Raw genomic sequence first — 19,499 nt, 5'->3', positions numbered from 1 at the left:
TCTCTCAGCAGGCACCAAACAGTCCCGAACAACTAAAATACCTTACGTCGTTTGCCTCAGTGGGCGGAGGAGAAGAACTGCCTCCTGGTCTTGGTAGTGCTACGGGAGTTGTGCAGCTTAATTTCCAACTTATTAAAACCACAGTGGGTCGGTGAAAAGTCCTGCAACTAGAATAGCTGCAAATTACATCTGGCACCACGCCCTTTCTGCCCGAATGTGCCGAAGTTGTAGGCTTCGGTACCGGACCGCAGCGCGGTGGGGCTTCCTGTCACGGCTGGACTAGCTGAAAACATCCAACAAAGTTGTCCACAAGGTCGACAGCAGCCACAGCAGAGAGGTAAATTATCAGCGATTTATTGGTGGCAGAACACAGCTACATAGGCAAACACCAGTCACCATTGTGAAGCGCCCAACGCGTTTCGTGTAATGTTCACACTTCATCAGGGGCAGGTCTCTCAGCAGGCACCAAACAGTCCCGAACAACTAAAATACCTTACGTCGTTATGTATAGATAGAAAGATAGATAGATGTGAAAAAAAACTCCACAGCCACTTCCAATCACACGGACCGGCGAATCAGGAGACGGGTCACAGGATCTGGTGAAGATGTTTTATTTCTGGTTTTAGGTAAAATCAGCAACAACGCGTTTCAGGCTCACGAGCCCTTGTTCACATGCGGATCACTTCAACCATGTTGTTTTTTTATATGCTTAATAGTGCACTCCCACAATCCATTACATTGTTGGTCATGTGACCAAAACACTGAAGAAATACTGTCCTGAACCCTCTTTTCGACTTCCAAATATCACAATTTTTACATGTGTCTACAAAGTATAAAATACTTAAATAAAAACACATAATGGAAGAACATTTCGAGAGAGTCTAAAAAAACGGGAAGTTATTTTTCACGCATAAATGCAAGACATTGCAATGTCGATCAGAAGTATATCCGTATAAATACAGGCTTTGCGCTTATAAAAATAGAAGGGATACATCCCAAAACCCATTAAACAAACAGCAAACTTATTCGTGAAAATCATCAATAGTTTACTGTTCAGACACTACTAAATAGTGGATGTTATCACAATAAAAGTGCAAAATTGTATTCATAACCTAACAACATTTATGATTGTTGTGCAAACTGTGCAAAAAACGAGTGCAAATATTTTCTAAAGTGCAAACCGTATGATAAATATTTGATATATAAATATTATCAATAATAAAACTGACCATTGCCGAATTTCATTATTAAAAATCATCATAAATAACAATTTTTCATCATCACAGTAAAAAGTGCTAAAATGTATTAAAAGTGGAGAGAAATAGATGAAAATAGAAATTCATTATTAAATCATTTGGTTGTTTTTTTCATCTATATTAGCAGTTGTAGGAGTAATTCATAATATTTACAAATTACGTGAAAACATTTGCACTTAGAGTTGGAGATAATTTACCAGAACAGCAAAATTGTATATGTCTTGCTGGTATGATAATTATATAAAAATAGAATTATTTTTGCATATATATCTAAAACCAAGAGTACAACAGTGTAAAAGGGTGGAAACTGATGTCAAAAACACAAGCCTTTGTAAATTGTCTGACACCGCTGATGCATGTTCCCAGTATTGAAAGCAACAGCTTTTCAGCATTGTGTGTGCATATAGCACTATGTTTTTTTTTATTATAAAGGTACAAAGAGGAGTCTGCAACCTTTTACAATACTACGCAATGTTAGTATATGGAATGTATGTTCAGTGTCAAAAAAAGGACCCGTTTCTCGGTGTATTGTCAATATATTTTGAATTATGATTTGAACCAATGAAATGTATAGCAGAATGTATTTCATTAATGAACAGACTATACCCATGTGTACCTGAATATCTTGTATAGACCTTTGGTACATTACAAAATGTCTGCCGTTTCCCACAGAGAAACCAGGTTGGATAGCAGTCCATTGTTTATGTCTACGTACACGGGTGGCTTTGCAAGACTTTATTTGTATGTTTTGCCACTTTTTCTTTTAACGTGAGCAAGGCTTCACAGCCGAAACATGTTGTTTAGAGGAATAAACACCCCGTAATCATTGCTGGCGTTGTGTTGGATTATTGAGAGCTCTCGTCAATTGGAACTTTATTGAACATATATATATATATATATATATATATATATATATATATATATATATATATATATATATATATATATATATATATATTTATTTATATATATATATATATTTATATATATATATGTTTACTTTGCTAACCATGAAATCCAGAAACCTGTGACAAAATCTAGAAAATGCACTTTGTGACACTTCCCCCTGCCACTGATATGACTCCCTGGTGACTGCCAGAAACCAAAAGGCGTAGACAGCACTATATCTTCACGTGTGCTGGGATTGCATTGCTTCTGAATGTTGGGGCCTGCAGCTGAGGGTATAACTTAGCAATTCCAAAATTATCTCATTACTGAGTTTGTACTTTTCATACTGTTCAGAAAGGTTGACCCTCACCCTAAACATCGTTTCCGCCTCCTTCTCTGCCTACCAGCCAAAATCTTTATCGTCATCTCCGAGACATACTGCCATTTTGAATAAGCCAGATGCACTTTTCCAAGTTTGCACTGTTCCCACCAGTTCCACATTGATGGTAATTGCATTTCCTAAATGGCCATTTTGCGATTTTTTGCAATTAATACATACTTTGTACATTTGTTATTTGGGATTTCCTATTTAGTGATTTCCAAAATGCAATTCAATTTATACTAGTTGGAAATTGCATTTTGCACCACCACAAATGCCTTTTGTACATACTGAAAAGGCATTTTGCATTTCCTAATGGCAATTCGCACTGTTAGGAAATGCAAAATGCCTCCGTACCTATGGCTTTCAGTCCTCTTGCATATCTCTGTTTCTCATTGCTCCTCTCTTCATAAGACCGTTACCACAATGCTTGGAAGAACAAGGGTCAAAACACCACAATGATTGGGAAGACAAAATAAACCTAACACTGCAAGCTTAATAGTTCCTTCATTGATGGTTCAACAAACACAATTTACTCAACTTACCCCCCTTTCTTCAAGATCTTCCTACCCAGACCATTGTGACTAATGATTCCCTCACCTGATGGGGGAGCACATCATAATGATCTCACAATTAAGGGTCAGTGGTCTCTCAAACAACAACTATACCACATCAATGTCCTTGAGCTGAAGGCAGTTCACCTATCTCTCAAGTCTTTCTTCCCATCTTTATCCTCATGCACAGTTCTAGCACAGACAAACAATACCGCCACCGCCATGTACTAGTTCAACAAGCAGAGAGGAACAAGATCAAGACCTTTTTGATTAGAAGCCTAAGCATTTTGGCATTAGTTACTAGCAAGGACCTTGCCACTCAAGGTGTTCACTTGCCAGAGCTTCAAAATTAACAAGCAGGTCTACTCAGCAGATGCTTCTACGAAATCATGAATTAGAGCTCGACGACAATGTACTGAATTCAATTTTTCAAGAATGGGACTATCCTCAAATAAACTTATTTGCCAATGAACAAAACGCAAAATGCCCAAACTACAGATCCAGAATGTGTGGACCACTGTTGTTTCTTTCTGCTTTTCCCTATAGCACTGATACCTTCACTAATCATCAAATTCACATGGTTCCATTCACCCATGATCCTACCAGATCCAGTGTGGCCGAGACAATGGTGGTTTCCAGGGCTACTTCACCTATCAATCAAACCTACAAGAAGATACCCCACAACCACAAGCTACTGTCTAGGGTGGGAGGAGAAATCGTCCACCCCAAAGTTTTTGCAGCATGGCTCCTGAGGTTATACAGTATGGACATCTATATCTACCACCAGACTGTATGAAAATGTTCATGGAAGTAAAGAGACCATCTACAATTTGTGATGAGGTGCCTTAACAACAATCCTTATCCACTCTCATATCATGAAAATATTTTCCTTCCTTACTTGCTACATTTGGCACAATTCAAGGTTCAAATTTCACCAAGCTACCACAATAGCATATTGTAAAGTCTCATTTAAAGGCTATTCGTCACAATCCCAGTGATCAAAGACTTCTTGGAAGGACTAAACAAGATTTACCCTCCAATTAAAAGGCTTGGTCCACCATGGAAGTTAAATATGGTCCCTACTTCTGAGCCAATTTATAAGGCTATATTGCAGCATCTTTTGTGTAAAGTTGCTTTCTTAGTTGCAATTACATTGGCAAGGAAAGTAAGTGACTTACAGACTGAATTAGCGACTGAGCCTTACTTCGTTTTTCACCACAACATGGTAGTTTTAAGAACACACCTTCATTTTCTGTGCAAAGCTATATCAGAGTTCAATCTTAATCAAACTATTTCTCTGCCAGTTTTTTTCTCCAATCCATCATCCCCAGCAGACAGATCTTTATTTTATTTGGATCTACCGAGAGTCCTAAAGTTTTATATATAAAAGACTAAAACCTTAAGGAAAGCGAATCACTTCTTTGTAAACTATAGCCCATTATGAACTGGTTTAGCCTATTCCAAACAAACTATTGCAGATAGATTTTGTCCCGCATTACATACTGCTACCAGTTTCCAAACAAATCATTACGGGGTAGAATCTAAGCACTTTCCATGAGAGAAAAAGGGGCATCAGTCGCTTGGGTTAGAAATGTCTCCCTCTGAGGAACATGTAAATTATCAATCTTGAAATCTATAAATACTTTTTCTAGACTTTACTTCCGTGATGAGGATTCTAGAGTTGACACATTGGTGAGCCACACGTACATTGTTTAATTAGAAGACCTAGAAACTCATTGCAGTTGTAGAACATGGCTTAATTGTGAAGAATATTTTATTGCCTCGACAGTCGTGCATGCATGCTACTCTATTCTACATTTATGACTTTCAGGGAGAATCCTATAATGCAGAGGATAATCCGCCTGATTCATGAAGCAAAATTGCACTCGCAAAGGGCAAGATTCTCAGAATCTTGCCTTTTGCGAGTGCAATTTTGGCATTTGGGATTCACAATCCCAAATGCTAAAATCGCTAATGAGAAATTAGCAAATATGCGAGGATTAGCATTTAAGGAATCTCTATTAGAGATTCCTTAAATGCTATTCATGACACTTGCAAAAATTGCGATTTAGCAAAATTGGGCCGCTATTTACCGAGAGGTCAGACCTCTCGGTAAATAGCAAAAACATAGAAAAATGCTTTTAAAAGCATTTCTCTAAGTTGCATGTTGCACACACACATGTCCTTTGGACATGTGTGTGCGCAACACCAGTTCAAATGTGCATTTTAGGGGTGCTACAGGGTGTCCTTTGGACACCCCTGGCACCCTTAAAATCGCTATCTGATTTGCGAGTAGCAAATTGCTACTCGCAAATAAGGGATACTCCCCATTCATTCCTATGGGCCTTTTGGCCCATAGGAATGAATGGGGAGAAATTCCTTTTTTTGCGAGTAGCAAATTGCTACTCGCAAATAGAGAACATGTAGGAATCGCTATTGATTTAGCAATTCCTACATGAATGCCGTTTTGCGTGTCCTCAATAGCGAGTCGCTATGATTCGCTATTAGGGCCACGCAAAACGGCCCGTACATGAATAAGGCTGAATGTCACTTGTAATCCTGGTTCTGCAGTGTAGATATTCTCACTGAAGTAATAAACGGAAAACATAAAATATGACACATCATATTCTCCCATTCAAAACAAACTGAGGGTATGAGGCAAACTGCTAGTAACTGGGCAATTGAAGCTACTGGCTCTCTTAAAGTTGTAGGGCCCTATTCATAGAACTAATCTGAGACAAAATCCAAAACTTACTACTTTTGGTATTCACAGAAGGAACTTACAACCTTTGGTATTCACAGAATGCAGTTACTACTTTTGGCTAAACTTACTGCTTTTGATTAAACGTACTACTTTTGGTATTCACAGAAGGCATTTAGTAGTAGTAAAGTTAGTTTACTACAATTAAATGCCGTCTGTGAATACGAAAAGTAGTAAGTTTAACCAAAAGTAGTACGTTTACCCAAAAGTAGTAAGTTTAACCAAAAGTAGTAAATGCATTCTGTGAGTACCAAAAGTAGTAAGTTTAAGATTTTGTCTCAGATTAGTTCTGTGAATCGGGCCTGTAGTGTATGCTGAGTGACGTTGATGCACTTCCAGACAGGTAGCTTTACCATCATTTTCCCCAATCAAGGTAACCGCAGATCTTTCACTATGTAACACATTTCATTCATACATGCTACAATGTGGCTTCCATGCTTTTTACAACACTGCAGTTAAAGTTGGTCTGTCAAGGACTTTTGGAGGTGTCAGCATAATGTTCAATAATGAGGTGTCTACATCAAGCGTCAGAAGATTATTATGTACATATATACTGAAAAGTGTCCTGGGGGTCTCCGCTTGCAAGCAGGACTATTCTTTGTTTGTGGCTTCAGTAATATTATGCATGATAAATCTGCTGGCGGGACGCCCTGGAAGGTTTTGGAACACCCACAAACTTGAAAGTCAATATATATTCACCAACGTCCCCATGACTTATTCTTACCCTGGAAACAGCCAGAGATCTACTACTATCGATGGCTGGAGTAAATCCTTTTCCAGGGTTGGAATGTGGGAAGGGATCATCCCAAAGTGGACTGTGGGTGTGGAGTGTGGGTTGTCTCATAGGGGAAGGAAAGAACACTGTAATTGAACCAATGGGAAGTCAATTTTGCATATAGAATTGTACACTAAATGCACAATACAAAGATACAAATATCTTGCAGCACAGACATAGTTGGAAATTCAAGAAACTTTTCGAGCAGCATTGCTGGACACCTGTGACTTTAAAGGCCTGAAATTCGTAATGTGCATCCATGTGTGGAAGTAAACCTTAAGGGAGAGTTTTACTAAATGTTTTTGAGAATAAAGGCCCATGGTACCCCAGAGTGTGCACGAGTAAGGAGTCTGCTGCTCAACTTTTTCCATGTGGTCGGGGGATAGGAGGGCGAGCAGTGTAGTAGATGTTTATCTCTTGGACCTGTGCACCATGATTTCCCATGATTTCCACTTTGTCTTCTGATTCGTCTAGGACCCTGCGGTTCTTCAGGGGATGGCCAGTGCACCTCCTGGAAGACAATCCTGGGAAGTGCCTCATCTGCCACTTCAGGTAGGTGGTGTAGATCTGGAGAAGGATTAACACTCTCTGTCAATAGTGCCAAGGGTCCAGGGTCTTAAAAGATCACAGATCCAGAAAGTCTGAGCTTCTTCAAAATGTTTGGGCTCGACGATTTACCAACAATTCACCAGACGCCTCCCAAAAAATGAGTGAAATACCCCAAATCTCCCTGCAACTGCGAATGTTGAGAATGAAATAAACCAAGAGAAATGGGTGAAATTATCTCAAATTTCTCTGCAAAAGAAAATGTTGATAATACAAGGTTTGTCTATTGCATGCAATGCCTTCACAAGTACATTTTAAGATTTAAACATGGTTCAATTCGACCTAACATAATATTCCACAGATTGCTTACATAAGGGATTGATTAGGAGATGTGTTCTACCTGCTCCTACGAGCCCACCCGTACCTAAAGAGCCCCTTTACAGAATCTATAGTCCATGTTCTTGAGTGCCTTTGTAACCGAAACGTGGACTATTAATGTTATTGCCTTGGGCAGCCTTGACCAATAAATATTCTACAATGTATATGGATGGCGTTGTTGGCTACTTACCTTCTTCTGTCTGGAAAACAAAGGGGCATATTATCAAGCCTGTGCGCTAAAATTATCGCCGCTTTATCGGCCGAAAACGGCCGATAAAGCGGCGATAATGGGCTTGATAATATGCTCTATGGAATTCCAATCGAAGCACATGTTAGATGTGAAGACATCTAACATGGGCTTCGATTGGAATTCCACAGAGCATATTATCAAGCCCATAATCGCCGCTTTATCGGCCGTTTTCGGCCGATAAAGCGGCGATAATTTTAGCGCACAGGCTTGATAATATGCCCCAAAGTTACTATCAGTTGTCTCCTCTGTGTCTGTGTAAGCTCTAAAAACTGGCCATGTGACACAAGATATAATACATGGAGGTCTGCAAACCCTTTATAAACACCTCTCTGAATTCCTTATCATAGGCGACTTGTGACTCTAGTCACCTGTAATAATGATATGACGTAGCTGTAATATGTTATGTTGTGCTTCTAATTTGACACAATAGGACACACCTAACCCCAGCCCTCCCGAGAGAAGGCAAATGCACTGCTTCACCTTTAAATAACACATGTAAAACAGCACTCCCAAAAGACGAGGCAACAAAATAAGACCCAGCACTCTCTTAAGACGAGGCAAGAAAACAAATTCAGGTGCATTTAAAGTGACACACTTATATTTATGAATCCAATACTTTGAAAAGGGAAGCAAAATATATTGGTTAATGCAGGCTCACAAATATCAAGTTACTTAGGAAAAAAACCAGAGTAACATGTAGCATATATACATGCAGCAAAGAAACTTAGCGATTATATACATGAAGTAAGTAAGTCCAATACATCACCGAGCAAGTGTCCATCATTCCGCCAACTCGACTGGAGGAGCCCATGTCAGCCCAGGCTGAAGCTCGATCGGGATTCTCAAAAGTTCCCCCCTGCCTCATATTTGAAGGGTATTGCAAGTCACTTCACCTTAACGGTCAACAACCTCCCCAGTGATTTGCAATGTCCCAATAATGTATGGTAAGGTGGTTCTTTATCCCATTTATACTGCACCCCCTTTTGAATGTATATCTGTCTATTACAATATGTAGAGTAATTTGTGTGGAATCACATTTTTAGCACATTTCAATGAATCTGTGTATTAAAGACATATCTTGCCTCTCTGCAAGCAATAGTTTGCTGCTGACTCCCAAATCAAATGCTGCGCTAGAGCTGTTGCCCATTGGTTGTTTAGCAGAATATCATTTACAGAAATGTCATCTGATTTAAAAACGTGTCACAGTTATCATATATAGTTCCTGTTATATCCCTTGTTGTGCAGTAACATACAAGTGGCAAACAAAAATGATATTGTTCCTTAGAGCGAGTTATTTTAAATCCTTTAAGTTATAAGTAGAAACAATTATGGCTTAGTCATTGCTCTCCTTTCTGAAAGAATGAATTTTTCTTGGTTATACAAAAAATCATTCGTTATAAATAGAGTGAGCTCTCTTCCACAAAGGATATCCTCTATCAAACATGTGTATATCAAATGTTCATTATACAAGAAACCGAGAAATTGAAATACACTAATATAAATGATCTCATATTTACTCCAAAATATTTCTAGTGAGATAGTCCTTGTAATCATTTCTTACAACAGGATATCATACTACAAGTTTAGTATTATAAATTGCTGTGGAGGCTGACTCTAGAAAGTTATCTAATAACTACAACAGTTTTTCTTTTCCACAAAGTGAAGAGTTCAAAAGGTTTTTAAAAGATAGACTTGTTTGAAAAGTTTTTTTTTTGTTTTAAATCTTTATTTAGTGATTTTTCACAAATAGAATACAAATAAGAGAAAAGAAAAAAAATAAGACAAAACATCCAGCATTATAACTAAACATGATCGTGACTTGACTCAGTTATACGGTGGAATTATGCCACAAGTACGTAGGAATAGCAATTGACAATGCATTGAAAAACAAAAGGATAAACAATAACAGGGAGAGCATAAGGCGAGGTGGACTCAGGTCTATGTGTTGGTGTCTTGGCCTTTTGTGACATAATGAGCATGTACAAGCAGGTGATTGAGGTGCTGAATCCAGGGGGCCTGGATCCAAAGATAACAGGTAGGATTGGAGAGGCTGCCATATTTCTTTAGGTCGGGCAGAGGGGGATTGTAATAAGGAGTAAACTTCACTTGTTAGGTCGTAATATATCATACTCTGGAGCCAGGCTTTAGTAGTTGGGCATATTGCGTTAGTAATAAAGCAATGGCAGTGAATCTACTGAGGTGCTTTGGAATGAACGAGACGTTGCCTAGAAGTTCTTGGAATTGGGCGGGTCTAGGACCAGCGAGACCATCTGAGAGAGAGAGTACCTGACACAGCAGACCAGAATGTAGCAATGCCGAGGCAGGTCCAAGTTATATGTGGGAAGTCTGCTGCGGGCTAATGGCACTTAGGGCAGAGGGAGGACCTGGAATGGTCAAGCTTGGCCCAGTCTCTGTCAGTGATGGGGTGACCTAGATCTTCCTCCCAATACTGCTGCACCCTGCTGTCATATGCAGGTTTCAGAGCTATATAGGCAAGGTAAAGCTTGGAATCAGATGTGATCCATCTGCGTCGTTATTAAGAGTGTGAGAGGAGAAAAGTCATGAGGTGCGAGAGGGTAGGAGGGAATGTTGTAACGCAACGTCCTGTGGAAATAAACCTGTCCATATATGTGGCGTCACCATGATCGGTATCAATAGTATGAGATATCGCATTTCCGTCTGGGAATAAATCATCAAGCGTGTGAAGATTATGTCTAGGCAAGGTACATTGTACACTTTTTCGATCGTGAGAGGCAGCCAGGGGTTCGGTGAGAGAGGAAGCGCAGGGGAGTATAAAAAGTCATAAGCCAATACCCAGCTGAGTTTCTGCCAGGCCCATCAAGTGGTAGACAGAGTTTGTATATCTGCAGTATCCAGCTTGAGGCCCTGCGGTAGTTGGGCATCTAAGGGAGTGGGACATGCCAGATCACACTCTGGTTTTGAATAAGCCAGACAGACGTCTGAGTGAAACCAATAGTATGCAAATGGAGCCTGGGCAACCAGAAAATAGAAAACAAATCAGGGACAGCGATGCCACCATGTTCCTACAGAAGAGTAAGGGTGTCCCAGGTGATCCGGGGTCTGCCACCAGCGCAGGCGAATTTTAAGAGAGACAAAAAGTGAGGAAAAAAAGGAGTTTGTTAAAGGGATGGGTATATTTAGAAAAAGGTATAGAAAACTGAGAACTACCGCCATTTCTATAATGGCTATACGGCCCGCCATCAAGAGCGGGAGCCTTATCCAGCGTTCAACTTGGACTGTGAGTCTATCCATGGCAAGACTGTAATTCAAGGGAATGTTCTTTGTCTCTTTGTAAAATGATGCCTACTTAGTGGTGTCAGCAGACCATTTGAGAGAATATTCGCAGGTGAGAGGGCTGGTAGTGGCGGTAAGAGGGACTAGTTCAGATTTTGCCTATTTGGTACATAAACCAGAAAGACCAACAAACGAATAATTTCCATTACGAGAGGGGCCAGATTGTCCTATGGATGCTGGACAAATAGTAGTACGTCATCGGCACACATAGACATGAGAAGTGGTCCAGATTTAAAATGGTGGCCCGATGCATGTGGTGTTCTTGGGGATGGATAATTAGGGGATCCATAGCTATTATAAATAATAAGGGCAACCCTGTCTGGTGCCTTGAGATTGCAAAGGACTCAGACAGGGAGCCATTGATTCGGATGTAGGCAGAGGGGTCCGAGTATAGTAAGGAAATGAGGACAGTGACTCTGGTGGGAATACCATGTTTTTGTAATATTGCATGGAGGAACGACTACCCCAGAGAATCAAAAGCTTTCTCCGCATCTACAAGTGCGACCACTGCAGGTGTTTCCTGGGAAAACCTACTCAAGACAGAGAAAATGGTGCATAGGTTAAATGAGGTGGATCTATGCGGAATGAACCCAGTATGGGGGAGATGATTTGTTCAAGTAGCAATGATAAACCTTTAGCCATTGCTTTGGCAAGAATTTTGATGTCAAAGTTAAGCATGGAGAGGGGTGTGTAAGATGCACAGATATTTAGGGTCCTTGCCAGTTTTAAGTAGCAAGGAGATTGCTACCTCTCACAAGGTGGGAGGAAAGGCCCCCCCGTCCAGAGCCGCATCATAAATGTTTTATATGCTTTATAAAAAGCACCAATAAGGCCGTTGAGGCCGGAGCAGTTAGTTCTATCTAATGAGGTCGATCACCTGGGCAATTTCTTCAGCAGTGATGAGTTCACTTAAAAACTGGGACTGGCTGGTGGTGAGCCAGACTATAGTGATCTCTTCAAAATAATCTTGGCACAATGCGGTATCAGGGGTCAATCGAGTAGTATACAAAGATTTGTAATATGATACTAGCAAACTATAACTTCAATGGTAGTAACTTGAGAGTCATTGTCCAAGTGGAGCTCAGCAATGTACCTGGGACTGCTTGGAGGAAGCATAAGGCGTGTCAAGGTTCGACCAGGTCACTCACCCTCACTTTATCTGCACACTGCGGAGTATTTGCCAAAAAATTAACTTCTGTCTGCGCAAGATGCCAAATTACTCTAGAACAGACGAGCATCTATGGAAAGAGGATGGAGAAGGGAAAGGGGCATTCCCCCTGTCGATGTCCGTGAGTTCAGCCTCCACCCATGCCAGACGTTGGGTAGATCTCGTAGTACTCTTGTATGCTTTGAGATGCAGATATCATGAATATATGCCTTAAAGGCATCCCATAGGGATACTGTCATGGATTTCAGAACGGAAAACCTCACCCAACAAGCTAGTAGCGGGGAAGAACCAACAACGCTCCCAGCCTCCACCATATGGAAGGGTAAGAAGCAAATTGATTAGGGCATTGTCAGAAAGAGTGTTGGTAATATTTGTATGTCCTGAAGTCAGGGGATGCCATCCACTGTATTGAACCAATTGTCCAGTCATGTCCATACTGCATGAGGGGCAGAATGGAAGGTGAGCCCTGAGATAGTGGGATTTTGGAGGTGCCAAATATCCTTGAGGGTGTATGTATGTATGATATCATGAAGGACACATAATGAACGTGGTTTACCTCCTGAACATTTGCTGGCGGAGTATAAAGCGGGGTCAAGAATTAGGTTAAAATCATCTCTTAATAATAGGCCATCTGTGTCTAAAAGGGTAGATAGTTCCGGGAAAAAAGAGGGTCGGTGACATTTGGGGCATAAAGATTAAAGAATAGAATTCTCCACCCCAGCATTGTTCTAACTACCAAAAGGTAGTGCACCTGGTCATCTGCAATTTTATTATGGTGAATAAAGGGAAGAGTTTTATGTAGGAGTATGTGCCATGTCGGTTGAGATATGCCAACACCAGTTTACCCTTTCGTGGATTGTTCAGGCCACGGACATTCCTGGTAACAAGTGTGAGCTCTACGGATTGTCTAGTTCTCCCCATTAGTAGAGGAAGATGGATATTGCAAGCATGTCCGGTCGTATATGAAAATGCACGTGTTCTCATCCAATCTGTTGTAAAGAAAAAAAAAGAAGAAGAAAAACCTTGAAGAAATGACAATCTTAATGAAAACCCAAAGTACTCACCCCTCAGCCATACAAGGTACAGGAAACCTAGCGAATCCCTAAAAAACCCAAACATCAAACAAAAACCTCAACAGTTTTAAATGCAGAATCATTCTTGGGGGGCCAGCAACACATCGGAAATCGATGCCCATTATGGCGAGTGAAAGCTAATGATGGATTAGTGGAAGCCAAGCTGAAAATAGAAGTACAGTGGATTAATTACAATATTATATTGCAGTTGAAAAATTCTATAAAACGGCATGGATAATACAGACAGTGTTGGAGCAGCTCAGCCAGGGTGAAAAAGTTTGACGCTAACAGAAACATTAAGGTCTGGTGAGGAGTTCACTGGGGTGGTGTGAGCCGAAGAGGGTCTGCTTGAGCTCTGCTGTTTACAAAAGGTAATGACGTTAGTGGGGGTGTCAAAGAATTGGGGATTACAATCCACTACCAACCGGAACCTGGCTGGATACAACATGCCATATCTAAGTCAGGTTTTTGGAGCAGTGCTCTCGCATTGTTGAATTTCAACCTTGCCTCCTGAACGGCAATTATGAAGTCAGGTAAAATGGAAATCGGGGTCCTTGGTACTGCAAGGGGTTCTTTTCGCAAGCTAGGCAGAGTACAGTGTTATTCTCTCTGTAATTCAAGAGGCAAGCCACAATGGGGCGAGGTGAAGTAGCTGGAGGTGGGAGAGGGCCTAGAAATCTTTGGGCTCTCTCTACAACAAAAGGAGGAGTAAAATGATGGGTGCCAAATAATTCAGTAAGTAGAGTTTCTACAAAGTGTTCAGGGCGCCCCACATTGGTGGATTCCCCAAGGCTAATTATGCATATGTTATTTCGGCGTCAGCGGGCTTCTAAGTCCTCATTTTTAACTATCTTCAGGAGGCGTTCCGTTTTCTCCAGTCTACGGGTTAGTGATGTGGCACTGTCCTCCAGGCCCGAGACACAGTCCTCAATGGCTTCAAGGTGAGTGCCATGTCGTTCTAGACGCTCCCCCATACGGTCAAGCCGAGATGCGAGGATATCAAAGCAGGCATCAATGGGGCAAAAGCCAGCTCAGAGGTCTGCCATGATCGCTACCACATGGTCGGTTTTGGGGAACCTGTTCACCTCATGGTCTTCCTCAACATCTGATGGGGTCAGGTCGTCCAGTCGATTTGGGACAATCTAAGGTGAGCCGGCATTGTATGGGGTCCCCCTGGCCGTGGTGAAAAAGTTCTGATGTTGAGTAGGAAACTGGGTGAGCGGTGTCTAATCATGGAAAGAGAACACCCATGGCTCAACTGGTGTAGGGAGAGGGCACTTAAGGGACCTTCCATGGGCAGCACCAATGATGAGGCATAAGGTGAGAAATCCCACCAGCTGTGATGAGTAATGAAGGGCAGGCAGGGGAACAGGCCAGTAGTATTCCTGTCCTCCAGCACCCCCCTACACAGCGGGGGCACAGCAGCACCGAATGCAAGGTTCAAGGAGCACAGCATGCAGGTGCTTACAGGTGTGATGGTGCCAGTCCCACAGGGGGCAATGAAGCAATCAGAGTTAGGCCACAGGTACCAGCTTGGAGGGTAGCTGCAGAGTGGTGGTGTGTGCTCTCCCAGAAGGATCTGACCTGTTCTCTCTTCCGCGGGCCCTGGTGAGCTGCCAGTAGACTCAGGCGTGGTCGGCTGGCCACTGAGTGGTGAGGGGCCGGTTGCAACAAGTATGGGCCGGTCCCGATGTTGTGGAAAATGGCGCCAGCCAGGCCATGCCTCCTTGGGCCCTGGTGAGCTGTGATGAATGTGGATGTGGTTGGCTGGCTGGCCTCTAAGTGTTGAGCAGCCAGTCGCGGCAAGTTTGGGCGTGGGCCCGATGCGTTGACAAAAGGTAGCCTAGAGAGGGAGGCCAGCGAGGCACTGCAGCCTTGGCCTCAGGCTCACCCACGCCCCTTGTAGCCGCGGGGCCTCCGAAACGGGCTGCGATGTACCCTCTCAGGCCGGCAACAGTAGGAGGTGGAGGCTAAAGTGTCAGACACCGATGGTGTAGGGGATGGAGGGTGCCCAGCGAGGCTCCACAGCCTGTTCACCTGTGGCCCCTGTCACCGTGGGGTCTCTGAGGCTGGCGAGGCCACGTCTTCCCGCCTGGTGATCCAGCAGCCGAAGGGGGGCATTGGGTGTCAATCGGCAAGTTGCTGAATCACCAAGAAATAGCTAATGAAGTTTTCTCCCATTGGTAATCAGCAGAGGTGAGGATAGGTGCCGTAACTCTCAGGAGAAGGACTTTCGGTTCGAGAGCTTCACAGCTGTGCGGCCATTACGGTCGATGGCTTGGCCACGCCCCCACTCTTCTTTGTAATGGTGACGTGTTTCAGCCCTTTGCCAAAAACCTTCTGGGTCTTCTCAGAATAAATAATATAAGGACCTGCAGTTTAAAACATTAATTTACATGTTTAAAAAACATTTGAGTGAAAAACACAGTACACATACATATATCTTAAAATCTTTTGAGTGAAAATCTCAATACATATGTAGCTATAATGCTTCATATTAAAATGAATCATTAGTTATTTATAAATACATACTGTAACCATCAATCATAGTGGAGTTATAACCAAAAAGGAGTCTAACATTAATGTACACACAGACACACAATCACTCTTGTTGCCACATGTAAATCCTCAATCAAACCAGAAAAAGGCAGCCAAAATGTTTACATTCCGTGTATATCTTCTCAGTTTTACAATACCTCTCATATTTTCAAAGTGTTACAGACATTTAACTACGCAGTACGTAACGCCCTCATATTTAATTGAAATTAAGGGATTTGATCACAGGAAAAATATGTTCTAAGGGGAGGAAATAAACAGAATAAAAAAGAAATGCAAAATGAACCTCAACCCTAAATAGCTTGACTTCAGTTCAGTGCTACCTTGCACATTAATGGAATTCTATGTCAGGACCGGAGGCTTCAGATTATGCTTTTCTCTCTTCGCTGTTTATTAACATAACATCGCACAGCAGCCAGAAAAGCATCAAAACTTGAAAATTTTGTAGTATTCCCAACACAGGAATATCAGAAAAACATTGTAATAACATCGTTTAATAACTACAAATCCCATGAGATGAACATTAGGCAGTCCTTCTTTAGTGTCCATAAATCCCAATATAAGGCGTCCAACCAACGAACTCCTCCTCTTTCTTCGCTGCTTTGCAGCCAGTTAAGTGCTATTCTCCCTCTCTTGCACATTTTGTGTTTGTTGAGGTTTTGTGTTTTCTTATATTCTATTTGCATTGACTGTTGCTTTGGGGGGCCTGTGGGGGTTGTCTTCCCTTCCAGAGCCCCTTTTTCCATCGCGGGGACGCCTTCGCCCCTTACGCAATGTCCCCGTGTATTCCGCGGTGTTGAGTTCGCCGCTAGAGGGCGCCGTTGCGTCTCGCCTGCCCGCGCGCAGCTTCCGTCTCGCTGATTGGAGCCGCGCTGGGGAGTCGACGTCGCAAGTGCCCGCTGCCGCCTAACCCTGACGCCCTCTCGGGTTGTACTGTCCTGTGCCTGAACGCCCCGGTGGGGTCTGTACTGGTGGTTGTAACCACGTTGAAGCCTGCGGGCGATTTTCAGCACCTTTTCCCTACATCAGCTTCCGCTGGGGTGTTCCCCGCTCGAGCGCGCTGGGAGGCGGTGAGACCCGGTCTCTGGAGAGAGGGTAAGCGCGCTGTGAAGGCTGGTGCTGCCTTTTTGATTGCTCGGTTCCACCGGCCTACAATCCTTGCTAACCTTCGGTTGGCCCACACGTGGCTGTCTGTGTACGCCATCGGAACCCTCAGTTTCCAAATTATTCTCTACTGAGTGGTGGACGCCATGGCTGAGGGGTACTACGTCGAGGAGGAGGAGTCACACCAGTACCTCCAAGACGACGAGTTCAATGCGGCTGTGGACCAGTCGATTTACCGGTGCGTGCAGGAAATCGTTGGGCCTATGGAGGACAGACTTTCAGCCCGCATTGTCGAAGAATGTGCCAAGTTGGCACCGGCCCTAGGGGGGGCTCCCGCCAACGATCCTTGCCGGCCTCCGGCGGCCAAGAAACCACGTGGGGACACGGGTCCCAGTGGTTCACAAGGTGTGGACAAGGACGCCTTCGAGCGCCTACGCGACGCTTTCCTGGCTAAGGCGTCCGGGTCGGCCTCCGAGGCGCCTCCGCCTCAGACCCCTTCAACGCCGGCGGACGTTGTCCCGGCCTCCCCGGGGGGTGTTTCCCCCGCGGATACGGACGACGACGACGACGAGGACTCCGTGCGGTCATGGCGACCGGCGTCCAATTCGACAGAATTGCCCAAAGACACTTCAGGCATGCTGGACCCGGACGAAATCATGCATCCGCGGTCGGCTGCTTGGGCGCCTGGTGACAAGGTGGCGCAATTTGTAGCGGGCCGCCTCCGCAAGCCCTTGGAGAAGGAGGCGCGCAGCTGTTTGAGGGGCGAATGTCCCCGCCCGACTTTGGATGGGAAGGTGGCCATGACGCCGGAGCTCGATGGGAAAATGGCCACCTTCATGGCGAAGTTCGTAAAGGACCCCCGGAAGGGGATCGACCGTTCCTGGCGCTCCTGCCAGGACAAGCTCTTGGACACCATTGGCCCCCTCACCAAAATCCTCGATATGGCCGAAGAAGCCAAGGTGTCGGGCAGCGGCATTTGCCCGGAAGTACTGTCCAACTGGGCGCAGCGGGCTGTTATCTTCCTGGGGAATGCCAACTGTGCCCTTTCGACCGAACGGCGTCGGTCGCTGCTGATAAAACTGGATCCCAAGTTGGGCGATTTGGCTTCGTCGGAAGCTGGCGCTGTTGCCCAAGGAGGGCTCTTTGGCGAGCCATTCATAAAAGAACTGGGGAAGTTTGTTTCCACCTTCACCTCCCTGGATAAGGCCCAGTCAACCATCAAGCGGGTCTTCCACCAGCGTTTTTCCCGGGGGGCTGGTCGTGGTAGGGGCCTCACGACCGGCCGTGGTGGTCAGCAACAGCCCGGAAAAGGGCATGGCTCCGGCAGAGGAAGCTACAACTCCTCTGCAAATTACAACAACTTTTACCCCACCAGAGGTCAGCGTTTCAGAGGACGCGGAAACTTCCGGAACGACTCCGGCGGCAACAATTCCCACGGTGAGTGTTATCCCTGCGGATCAGGTTGTTATTGGGGGGAGGTTGGCGTGTTTCCCCCAGGCGTGGGAGGCTATTACAACGGACGCATGGGTTCTTCAGACCGTGCGGGGGTTCCGCATAGAGTTTTACGACCAGCCGTGCCAGGCGGAGCCTCCTCGGCCCATAACGTTCTCTCAAAAGGACGCACTCTTGATCGACGAAAAAGTCTCGGCGCTGCTGCGCAAGGGGGCTATTTGTCGAACAACGCGCCACCCCCGGGGGTTCCTGAGCAATATTTTTCTTGTGGAAAAGGTGGACGGAGGCAGACGACCAGTCATCAACCTCAGGGAGTTCAATGGCTGGGTGGTGTACAACCATTTCAAGATGGAGGGCATCCATCTTTTGAGGGATGTTTTGCTCCCGAACGACTGGATGGTCCATCTGGACCTCAAGGATGCGTATCTGGTGGTTCCGATTTACCCCCGCATCGTCGTTTCCTTCAGTTATGCTGGAGAGACATGGTGTTCGAGTTCAAGGCCCTTCCGTTCGGTCTTTCCTCGGCCCCTTGGTGCTTTACAAAAATTCTGCACCCGGCCACCGAAACCCTGGGGAGTCAGGGGATTCGGCTTATCGTCTATCTGGACGACATCTTGCTGTTGGGCCAGGACCCGAGCAAGTTGGCCGCCCATCTGTCTCAGACAGTCTCCCTGTTACAAGGTCTGGGGTTTATTGTCAACAGGGAGAAGTCGGTTTTCACCCCCGCCCAGCAAATGGTGTTCCTGGGCTTTGTGGTGGACTCGGTGACATCGACTCTCAGTTTGCCGTCCAGAAAGATGGCCAAAATCAAGCATGTGCTTCGGCAAACTATCTCCAAATCGCACACCTCCCTCCGGCAGGTGGCCAGAGTAGTAGGCCTTCTCTCATCGTCCATTCAGGCGATATTCCCGGGCCCTCTTCACTATCGGGCTCTTCAGCGACTGAAAGCGCACCATTTGCGCAGAGGGCTATCCTACGACCGCTTGATCCCCCTGTCGGTGGAGGTCAAAGAGGAAATGTCTTGGTGGCTCGCCCACATGGAGG

At 44.4% G+C, this 19,499-nt stretch overlaps 1 protein-coding gene across 1 annotated transcript in view; it reads left to right on the top strand.

Moving 5' to 3' along the window:
- Window positions 1-19,499, top strand: part of LOC147692987 (cyclic nucleotide-binding domain-containing protein 2-like) — a 182,084-nt gene that overhangs the window by 122,860 nt on the left and 39,725 nt on the right. Inside the window, exon 9 of the mRNA XM_086939568.1 lies at window positions 7,088-7,165. Within this exon, the coding sequence (XP_086795694.1) occupies window positions 7,088-7,165 (78 nt within the window). The remainder of the gene's footprint in view (window positions 1-7,087; window positions 7,166-19,499) is intronic.

The sequence above is a fragment of the Lissotriton vulgaris genome, chromosome 9 (genome assembly GCF_964263255.1).
Source record: "Lissotriton vulgaris chromosome 9, aLisVul1.2, whole genome shotgun sequence".
NCBI classification, from domain to species: Eukaryota; Metazoa; Chordata; class Amphibia; order Caudata; family Salamandridae; genus Lissotriton; species Lissotriton vulgaris.
The sequence above is the reverse complement of the archived record's forward strand: the minus strand, read 5'-3'. Positions and strand labels throughout refer to the sequence as shown.